Source organism: Glycine max, chromosome 19 (genome assembly GCF_000004515.6).
Source record: "Glycine max cultivar Williams 82 chromosome 19, Glycine_max_v4.0, whole genome shotgun sequence".
Lineage (NCBI taxonomy): Eukaryota > Viridiplantae > Streptophyta > Magnoliopsida > Fabales > Fabaceae > Glycine > Glycine max.
Window position 1 is genome coordinate 8,355,605 of NC_038255.2, and position 11,652 is coordinate 8,367,256.

Below are 11,652 nucleotides of genomic sequence, written 5' to 3' on the forward strand. Positions count from 1 at the left end.
TTCTGTCACGTGATCATGAATTGATTGAGACCAATCATACTTTTTGTTTGTAAGCTCACTTGATAAATTTTCCATAATTGACTTGTTAGTAATATCAGATTTTGAGTAATCCTTGACCAATTTCATGAATTCCCTTGCATTATCTATTTTGGGCATAAATGTCTTCACATTTGTAGCCATAGTTAATCCCATCATGTTCAAAGACAATCTATTAGACCACTCCTAAGCCTCATAAAGAGACTTGTCAGCATCAGTACTGGTCTCTGTAAAGATTGGAGGGTTTTCATCGATAACCAATCCAAGTCCACTACACCAAGTTGAAACTAGATCATTTCAGACCAATCGACATAGTTCAACCCATTGAACTTGATCATTAGGTTACCCAAAGCAAACATATTAGGCATAGTTATATACATTCAAACAGACTCACAAACATTAATGCTTTGAGAAAATTTAATGGGTTCAAACTACATTAACTTTAATCATGCATCTAAGTTCACCTTTGGGTGATAAATAAACACATATCCATATCAATAATGATAAAAGAAATATACTTTAATGGACAATAAACCATACTATTCTTGGCATGCATGTTATCTTTGGATACACACACTCCACAAGCATGAGAATAAATCTTTAATGTCATTAATCATAAGCAACAGTTCACCTTTGGGTAACTCATATATGCTTTATAACTAATAATTTTAATAAACCCAAACACGATAATTTCACAGCTTCATTATCTCAATTGATCAAGTAACCTGGAATTATAAACCTCATAGATTTAACCACTTTGGTGATTAACAAATCTCATTTTAATGTATAATTCCTAAAATATTTTTTTCTGCAAAAATAATTTTACAATTGACTTTCAAATGCAACACCAATTAGTGGTGCAAAATCCATGTACATAAATTTCTATCATATACAAGATATAAAAGAATCTATATACTATCTATAAAAGAGAACCCTCTGGAAATTCCTAAAATACCCCTATCTAAGATTGTGACAGCTGTCCATTTTCTCGATTTTTTTGGTCATTTTGCCCCTTTATTTTTTTGCATCTTTTTTTCTGTTGCCCCCGCCACGTGTCGCGTTGCATGTGCAGTTTCGAACATATGTCACTCCCTGATTGGCGGATTTCAATTCTCCATTTAATTTCACTTAATAATCGGAACTCTCCTCTCTCTTCCTGACTCTTCTCCACGTTACTCTCCTTTCCTCAATCTTCTCCATGTTACTCTCTATTTCTCAATCTTCTCTTTCTCTTCCTCAATCTTCTCCTCTTTTTCTTTTATCTTTTATCTTTCTATTTCTGAATCTTTTCCTTCACACCTTCTCTCTCCGTTTCTCTTTCTTTTCCTCCCTTGCATGCACCTCTGCCACAAGAAAATGGATTTGTGGGTGAGTGAGAGATTAGATGGGATCAAAAGGAGAAAAAAAAAATACACGAGAAGGGTTTTGTTATACGATTTTTTCCTCTTCTACATTATTCTTCTTTCATTGTTTGGTTTTTTTTTTTTTACTACCATTTGATTTTTCCCCTTTGTCAGAAGGCCGTTGAGAAGGCAAAGAAGCTCAGAGGCTTCATCGCTGAGAAGAGGTGCACTCCTCTAATGCTCTGTTTGGCGTGCACTTTTTTTATTTTTTTTATTTAACATTAGATCACTGTTATTTACGATTGAGTTTATGGATTATCGTTTTGACGCATTTTGGTGTGTTTCGTGTGCAGATGGCACTCTGCTGGAACCTTTGACAAGGGCACAAACACTGGTGGACCCTTCGGACATCGCTATTAGGCTTTTGGAGCCACTCAAGGCGGAGTTCCCTATTTTGAGCTACGCCGATTTCTACCCGGTGATGTTTTTTTGTCTTTGGTGTTTGTGCGCTTAATGTTGTGTTTGTGTTGACGCAGTTGGCTGGCGTTGTTGCCGTTGAGGTCACGGGTGGACCTGAAGTTCCATTCCACCCTGGAAGAGAGGTATAATATCGCAAGTTTTTAGTTCTCACGGCTGCTCTCTGTTATTTGATTTGATTATGCCTTATTGTATATAATAATAATAATAATAATAATAATAATAATATTTGGATGCTTCGTTGTTACTTTTTTCCCTTAAACTCATATTTCTGATATTGTTCAGAGTTTTACGGGATTATCTACGAGGTAAGCTATAATTTTTATGTATTTTCCTCAATGCTTAATTATCTGGATTTGCATGCAAGCTCTACACCTCACAGTATCTTTTTGCGGTTTTTATTTTTGCAATTTTTATTTGGATCAGGGTGTCTGTGGCTCAGTGGTATTTTTAGTGCTCACAGTTATGCATTTTCTGATCATGTTCATTAGGACATTTATTGGTTGCATGTTATGTGTTTGATCAAATGTCAAGATGATATTTTTGGGTATGTTTTCTTATTTCTTATTTTAATTTTAAATTTGTGGCACTTTTAAAATTATTAGTTATAACTAAAAAGTGTAGTTTGGTTGGATCCAATCTATACTTTTAAATAAACAACTTGCTTTCATATTTGTTTTTTGTTTTTTATTTCCCTCAACTGCCATTTCCCGTTGGCCTAGAGCTACAACCAGAGCTGCCAAGGTATTTCTAGCATTCTCCTTCTTCGAATTTTTTTTTATTTTTCTGCTTCTTCAGGTTCTTTTAGATTTGTTGACATTACGAGTTTTTTTTTTGCTTGATCAAGTTCTGAGGGTAATTTTAGGAGCCTCCATTCCCATTTGTTAAAGGGCCAAGATGATTTTCCTTTTGCATTGAAGGTGTAAGGAAATGATTTGTTGAAAATATGAGTTTTTTTTCTTTCCCTGCTGTTCTCATGCATGTTTTATTTTTATTCTCATGCATGTTAACTTTTCATTTTTCTGTGTTTTTGGTCCCTTTGCTATTTTTGTTCTCATGCATGTTAACTTTTCATTTTTCTGTATTTTTGGTCCCTTTGTTGTTGTCCATTTTTTGTTGAGTGGAGAAGTTTTGACTTTTGCTTCCTGTTATTGATGTTTTCCTGGTAATTCATGGTTGTTTGTTTAGTGTTTTTTATGTTCTCATGCATGTTTGCTTTTCTAATGTTTTTTTATTTTTTCTTTGTTGCGACAGGTATTATGTTCCAAGACATTACTACTCTATTGCTTTCTGTTGTTGTAGGTAAAAAAAAAACAATAAGGAAAAAAACATTGTTATTGTTGTTTTATTTCTAGCATAACAATAAAAAAGGATATGAACATTTTCACTGTAGCTTGGTAGCTAATATTTTTTACTTTATTTTTTGCTGCAGCAGGTATTATATTCCAAGACATTACTACGTTCTGCTTCACTGGTCGGTGATGTGTTTCTTGCCACCATATCATTCATGTCTACCTTTTTTTTTGCACTTGAAAAATAGGAGTAGCAAGCATGGGATTGATGAGTGTTTCTAGGTTTTGTTTTTATGTTCCTGGTGTTGGAAGTTTTAAGTTCTGTTTTGTTTTTTTGCCAAATTTCCTCAATTTTTGTGTGGATTATGGTTTTATTTTTTTATTTTTTTTCTTTTTTCCTTTTAATCTCTTTGCAGGAAATCGTGCCACTTGAGGAAGTTTTTCAGACTCTGAGGTGTGATTCAAATGGACTCACAATAGCATCTGCAGAAAGGTATTTAGTTTCTTTAATAATGTTTTAATTATACATCTCTGTTTTTGGAATGAAAAATGAAAACCTGAAACAGAAACACAAACTCGAACCCGCGAAACACCACCATAGCAAACCTTACAACACTTCATGTGTGATCCTTTGCACGTACTAAAAAAAGTAGTTACATAATTAGAAAAATAATTCCCAAATTATGTTGCATCAATTATTTTTAAAACATTTAAGAAAAAGTTAATTTATTTATTTATAGTATTTGTTTACCATTATAAAAAAAACAAACTTTCTCTTTTTTTGAAAAAGAGGCTGATTCTATAGAAAAGTATTTAAAATAATATATTATTTTCTTAAAAATTTGATTGATACCTAATTCTCATTGTTACAATCCCCCCCCCCCCCCCACTTCATTCTATATTCATGTATCATTTGTGTTTGATAATTTTTTTAATTTCACATATTTTTTATTTTTTTTGGAATTCAAATTTCATGCAGTTGTGGCTTTATTGATGGATTCTATTTTATTATGTTTTTTCTCCTGTTTGATCAAGTGTGATGATGTAATATTTTTTTTGGAAGTTTTTGTTAGCATTTTAGAGTCAGAGATGTGGAACACTGTATCTTGATCAAGTGTTATTGATGAGCTGCATGCATAGTTACTAAGATAGTGGAAGAAGAATTTCTCAAGTAGCAATCTGTTCATAGCTCTTGCTTGATGAAAACAGAAAATTATATTAATTAAAACAACATTCTTTTTTTTTGTTTTAATGTTTATTTTTTTAAAGATTATGCATTTTTTTATTCTCACTTTGGGTATATCAATTTTTAGGCTTTCACATTCCGGCAAGGATAGGATTCTCGCTTCAATATTCACAAAATTGAAGTTACTGTGGCTCTTCCATCAACCAATGATTGAAAACTATTTGTTTTTTGTTATTCTTATATGACAAATAAGTCATTGATTCTTACTCAATTTTTGTTGCTCGAGATTATGCATTTTTTTATTCTCACTTTTGTAAAATAAACAACCTATTCTTCACTTATAGTAATAGCAGATTATATTATTGGTTGGTGAAATGAGTGAGTTGTATAATCTAGATCCATAATTAAAAGAGACAAAAATTGATATAAATCAAGAGAAGTTGTTGAATCAAATGACAAAAAGATAAAGTGAAGGGAATTGAGAGAAAGTAACGGAGTCCCAATATTGGAGATTAATAATAATGATAACAATAATTAATCAAAACAAAAAAATAACAAAAATTAAGAAAGAGTACAAAGAAAGATGGGAACAATATGATAGGGCAACATGTGCCAATAGTAGTGACTACAACATATTCCCGTAGAATGACAAATTTTTTAGATGGATTGGCTATTATTATTATTTAGTTAAAGTAATTTGTTTCATGTTTTTCCTTATTGTGTTTATAAAATTGAAACTGAAATCATGCAAGATTTTAAATTTTCTAATTAAAATTTGAATTATCGTATCATTAAGGTTAATATATAATACTTTAACTGTTATTATTAATTTATTTATTAAATTATTAACATGTAATCAATTAATATTTATTTAATTTATTCAATGTTGATGCTAATAGTAATAGTAAACATATTATTCCAATTGATTTTTTTAATTACTTTAATTGTTATCCAATCAAATCATCGTAACATATGATGATTTAGCATAAAAAAATTATGACTTTTGTTACATTTATTAACATATAATAATTGATTACTATATATAACAATTCATTAAATATTAATATACACGTAATTAATTGTTGAATCATTGTATTATATTTTTGTCATTATTACATTTTATTACATTCAACAATCAAGTTTCTTTTTGTGTGCTTTGTTTTTATTATTATTATTATTATGTAAGCTCTGTTCTCCTATAGTTTCTTAGTTTGTTTTCTAATCAGAAAATAAATAAAAAGAATTTGGGAAGAAAATAAATTGATGCTTTATTGAGTGAATGTACAACTAAAAAACATGAGCTTCTTGAGATTCCTGAACATGTATATGACTTACTATATTTGAAGAAATATTGAGTGGACAAGCTTCATCTGATGTGTTAGTGGGTAATTTCTAATTTGCATATTAATCATTATAGAATAAAATATGGTGTATGCTTTTGCGGGACAATTTTAGATTTATTATCTTCTTTTTCTAAGTAGATGTGATTAACTACACTAAACATTGGCATTGGTGACAAATAAATTGTTCAACCTTCGTACCTGTTTCTCGCGGACAATGATTTTAGCCATGGAGATGAAGTTACATTTTACTGTAGGTATTATTATTATTATTATTATTATTATTATTATTATTATTATTATTATTATTATTATTATTATTATTATTATTATTATTATTATTATTTAGTTTGTTTCATGTTTTTCCTTCATTACTGATATTTCCTGTTTTTTTTCCTTTCTGATTTTCCCACTCGCAAGGTAATCCACGAAAAAACATCCAGCTGCCAAGTTTCTTTCTTTGTGCTTTGTTTTATGCATGTTTATTATTATTATTATGATTATTATTATTTTGATGGAAGATTCAAGCTATTTGAGAGGTACTTCAACTTCAAATTTCATGCTATTCTGCTATGAATTTATCTCTTCTTTTTTCATTCTTATTAATTCGTGTTTCATTTTTTTCTTTACAATTGCAGTCATGTTATTCTCATTTTTTTTCGTTCGTAATTCGCTTTTGTAATCTCTTCTCTCCACCATCACTAAGTCACGGCAACCACGGGATTTGAAGATGGTAGTGTTCCTCTCATTTTTAACTTGATTTTTTTAAAATAAAATTTTCATGCTCTGTTACACTCGTTGTGTATTGATTTGCAATTGCCTAATTTCTGTTAGTTGTAAACATTTATATTATAATTGTTAAAATTATTTTTATTATTTGTTCAATTATTTGATTTTGAAATAGGTAGCGGCAATTCCTAGAGAGAGAAAGAGCCAAGAAGATAACAAGCTCGGTTAAAAAAACATTTATATTATTATTATTATTATTATTATTATTATCATTATAATAATAATAATAATAAATATAATAATAATAATAATTACAAAAACAAAAATGTTCATGCACAACATGTACATCATATAAAATGAAAATTAATAATAATAATAATAATAATTATTATTATTATCATTATAATAGAAATTATTATAATAGTAAAAATAATAATGATAACAACAACAACAATAAAATTAAATAAAATCATAATCCAATTTCTTGCAACAAACTATATAGCAAAAGAGATGTACCTGTTGTGCTCATACCTGAAATGATTATTATTATTATTATTATTATTATTATTATTATTATTATTATTATTATTATTATTATTATTATGTATGCTCCAACTGAAGGCTCTTTACTATGTTGTAATGTCGGGAGTGAACATTGAGATATTTTCCTTTGAGGTTCCTGGTGTGTCATTCTCTAATTGATGGATTTCAACTTTTCATTTAATTTCGCTTAATAATTTGGCTCAAATCCTGAATCTTCTCTTCTTCTATTTATCTCTTTTTCTTCCTTATTACTCTCTCTTTTCGTTAATCTTTTTTTTCTCCAACTTTCATCCATCTTCTGCTTTTGTTATTTGATATTTTAATTCTGTTTTCCTAAATAAATAGACACGGTTGTTGTTCCCAACAAGTGTGTTGCATCTTTGGCGGGCACAATAGAACAAGAGAATCATAATATCAAATGAGTGAGTTTGCTTTGAAGATCGGAATGTGTAGTGTGTTGGATTTTCTGTTTTTGATAGAGTTCTTTTCTGATCTTCATTCTATTTTTTGCGATTTTGATTACGGTTCTTTTACTTTTTTTGGTCTACTTTTTTGTGGTTTGATTTTTGGGACGACCTGCAGTAACAACGACAGTACTGAAGGTGATGATGCTTAGCCCATGTAAGGGTTGCAACAATAGGATTAATAATAATAATATATGAATGTTAGTCTTTTTATTTTTTTTACAGTACCTTTTTTTTTAATTCATTCATAAAAAATCAATTAGCGGAACCACCCGTGTGTATGCACGAGTTACCGACTAGTTATAATTATAATAGTCTTCCATTTTAGATAGAAACATATAATACATATGCAATGACTTTAAGTTTTCAATTACCAATACGACATATATCATTCAATAAGCAATAACATGTCATGCAAATATATATATGCCATTGTCATTTTTGTGTCAATTGAAAAAGAAAAAAGAAAAAAAAAATCATACGCATTACATAAGAAAAATGCAAGTCATGAACAAATTGTGAATGTATGTATACATGATTTTGATGATGTCAAAAGAAGAATCAAACAAGGCTCATTTTGCTTCAAGATTAATACAAGATTTTTTCAACAAACAAAGCCTTGATTCAGTATTTCTTCAAGATCAAGCCTTGCCTCAAAATGTAGAGATTTCAAGTCATCCAAGGCACATGTAATCGATTACCAATACATGTAATCGATTACCAAGGCACATGAAAGTGTGTAATCGATTACACATCATATGTAATCGATTACCAGAGACTCTGAACGTTGGGAATTCAAATTATAACTGTGTAATCGATTACACAAACATTGTAATCGATTACCAGTGGAAAGTTTTTAGAAAATCTGCCAACAGTCACATCTTTTCATTAGATTTGTGAATGGCCATCAAAGGCCTATAAATAGGTGACTTGGGCACGAATTTTATGCAGAGAGTTTTGCTTGGCAAAAATGTCTTATCCTCTCAAAAGACAATGAGAGAGATTCCAAAAGAACTTCATTGTCAAATGCTCTCTCAAGAAATCCTTGATCAAACACTTGCAAAATCTATAAGGATTCTTACATGATCTTCATTGTAATATTCTTCTCTTGAAGAGAGAATTCTTCTTCCATTCTTCTTATTCAATGAGATTGGTTAAGAGACTGTGAGTCTCTTGTTGTAAAGGATTCCTGAACACAAGGGATGGGTTGTCCCTGTGTGGTTCAGACTTTGTAATGGATTTTACAAAGATAGTGGAAATCTCAAGTGGGTTGCTTGAGTACTGGATGTAGGCACGGGTTGTGGCCGAACCAGTATAAAATTGTGTTTGCATTCTCTCTTCCCTTATCTCATTTATGTTATTGCAATCAATTTTGCCTTGCATGTTTATAGAACATTATTAAATTGATTGTTGTTGCTTCTTCTGCATTCTAAGCCTATCCCTCTTAAGATTATTGAGGCCACAAGGTCTAACAAGTGGTATCAGAGCGGGATTCTTGTATAAAGTTTAAAAACTTCAAGAATAGATATGGCCTCATCCAAATTTCTATTTCCTGAGGGAAATTCTATCAATAGGCTATTATGTTCAATGGTGAGGGTTATCATTATTGGAAAACCCGAATGCAGATCTTTATAGAAGCCATAGATCTAAAGATATGGAAAGCCATTGAATTTGATTCATTTATTCCTACAATGGTAGAGAGAAATGCAACTACATAAAAAAAAAAAACTTGAGAAGAAAGAAGATGATGATGAAAGAAGAAAGAAGAAGGTTTCTCTTTAGCCCCAAAATGCTGAGTGCAATCAACTTAGGCACATGAGATTCAATTGTCCTGTGTTTAAAAGAAGAATGGAAAAATTCGACAAGATGAATTTCAATGAGAAGAAAGAAAAGAAAGGATATATCACTTGGGAAGATAATGTCATAAATTATTCAAGTGATTCAAAGAAGAATATCATAAGTCTGGGTATCATGATGAAAGACTATGAAAATGGAGAAGAGCAAAGTCGATACATTGATAGCAATTTCTCCAAACACATGGCATGCATCAAAGTTTATTCATATTTCTCTCCAAGATAAATGAATATGTGATTTATGAAGACAACAAACGAAAGCCACATTTCTCCCCAAGAAAAGTGAATATGCGATTTATGGAGACAACAAACAAAGGCCACTTGATCAACAACCGCAACAAGTAATATCAAATGATATCAACAGGTCACTTGTCTTTGATTGATTACTTTTGATGCTTGTTTTCTACTTGAGTTTAGACTGTCCTTGATGATTGTGATTGAATTTGATTGACTGTGTTTGATGATTGATTGATTGTATTTTTGATTGTGTGTTTGATTGTCTTTGATGTTTGTACCTGATTAAGTTTTTGATTGTTTTTAAAGAATCTATTAAACTTTTCAAATTATTTTCATGTTTTAAGAAAACTATTTCAAATTTAGAAAAAGAAATTTTGAAATTGAAATTTGAAATTTGAAATTGAAAATTGAAATTTGAAAAGTTAAATTTGAAAATTGAAAATTAAAATTTGGAAGTTGGAAGTTGGAAGTAGTTATTGGAAGTTGAAAGTTAAAAATGGAAGTTGGAAGTTGGAAGTTGGAAGTGGAAGTTATTGGAAGTTGGAAGTTGGAAATGAAAGTTATTGGAAGTTGAAAGTTGAAAGTGGAGGTTGGAAGTTGGAAGGGGAAGTTACTAAAAGTTGAAATTGGAAGTTGGAATTTAAAATTTAAAATTTAAAAATTTAAATTTTAAAAATTTGAAATTTGAAATTTGAAATTTGAAATTTGAATTTTGAATTTTGAATTTTGAATTTTTTTTTAATAATAGAAATTATTGTGTATAGTTAGTTGATTGTTTAATTAATTTGATTTGAAATATTTGATGATTGATTGTGTTTGATTGATGTGTTATTGTACTTGTTTTTGCTTGATTAATTGTTTTAATGTCTTTTGGTATCACTTATTCTCATACATTGCAACAAGTGGTAACATCTTTCTCCTTTCTATTCATGATTTGTTTTTTATGTTGACAAAGGGGGAGAGAAAGATAAAAGATAAAATAGTAAGAAAAATTATCTATTGTTTTATGAGACAACTTTTTATATATGAAAAATATGAAATCTTCAATTGTCTCATATAAGCAATCATTGTAAAACCAAGGGGGAGTAAACTATATGCAAATAGATATTTTTTCATATGTAAACCTATTGTCTCATAGACGATGTCAAGAAGAATTAAGAATTTGCTTGAGAAAGGGGGAGAATGTAAATCATGCAAGCTTTGATGGTGTTGAGAAGAAATCACATGTTTGTCATCATCAAAAAGGGGGAGAATGTGAATGTATGTATACATAATTTTGATGATGTCAAAAGAAGAATCAAACAAGGCTCATTTTGCTTCAAGATTAATACAAGATTTTTTCAACAAACAAAGCCTTGATTCAATATTTCTTCAAGATCAAGCCTTGCCTCAAAATGTAGAGATTTCAAGTCATCCAAGGCACATGTAATCGATTACCAATACATGTAATCGATTACCAAGGCACATGAAAGTGTGTAATCGATTACACATCATATGTAATCGATTACCAGAGACTCTGAACGTTGGGAATTCAAATTATAACTGTGTAATCGATTACACAAACATTGTAATCGATTACCAGTGGAAAGTTTTTAGAAAATCTGCCAACAGTCACATCTTTTCATTAGATTTGTGAATGGCCATCAAAGGCCTATAAATAGGTGACTTGGGCACGAATTTTATGCAGAGAGTTTTGCTTGGAAAAAATGTCTTATCCTCTCAAAAGACAATGAGAGAGATTCCAAAAGAACTTCATTGTCAAATGCTCTCTCAAGAAATCCTTGATCAAACACTTGCAAAATCTATAAGGATTCTTACATGATCTTCATTGTAATATTCTTCTCTTGAAGAGAGAATTCTTCTTCCATTCTTCTTATTCAATGAGATTGGTTAAGAGACTGTGAGTCTCTTGTTGTAAAGGATTCCTGAACACAAGGGATGGGTTGTCCCTGTGTGGTTCAGACTTTGTAATGGATTTTACAAAGATAGTGGAAATCTCAAGTGGGTTGCTTGAGTACTGGATGTAGGCACGGGTTGTGGCCGAACCAGTATAAAACTGTGTTTGCATTCTCTCTTCTCTTATCTCATTTATGTTATGCAATCAATTTTGCCTTGCATGTTTATAGAACATTATTAAATTGATTGTTGTTGC

General features: G+C 30.3%; 1 protein-coding gene across 1 annotated transcript; it reads left to right on the top strand.

Annotated features, from left to right (window-relative positions):
• Nucleotides 1-1,135: 1,135 nt before the first annotated feature.
• On the top strand, nucleotides 1,136-2,073 carry LOC113000407 (L-ascorbate peroxidase, cytosolic-like). Its single transcript, XM_041012918.1, has 2 exons — nucleotides 1,136-1,857; nucleotides 1,916-2,073. The coding sequence occupies exons 1-2, from the start codon at nucleotides 1,690-1,692 to the stop codon at nucleotides 1,985-1,987; spliced, it is 240 nt and encodes a 79-aa protein (XP_040868852.1). The 5' UTR covers nucleotides 1,136-1,689; the 3' UTR covers nucleotides 1,988-2,073.
• The last annotated feature ends 9,579 nt before the right edge of the window (nucleotides 2,074-11,652 follow it).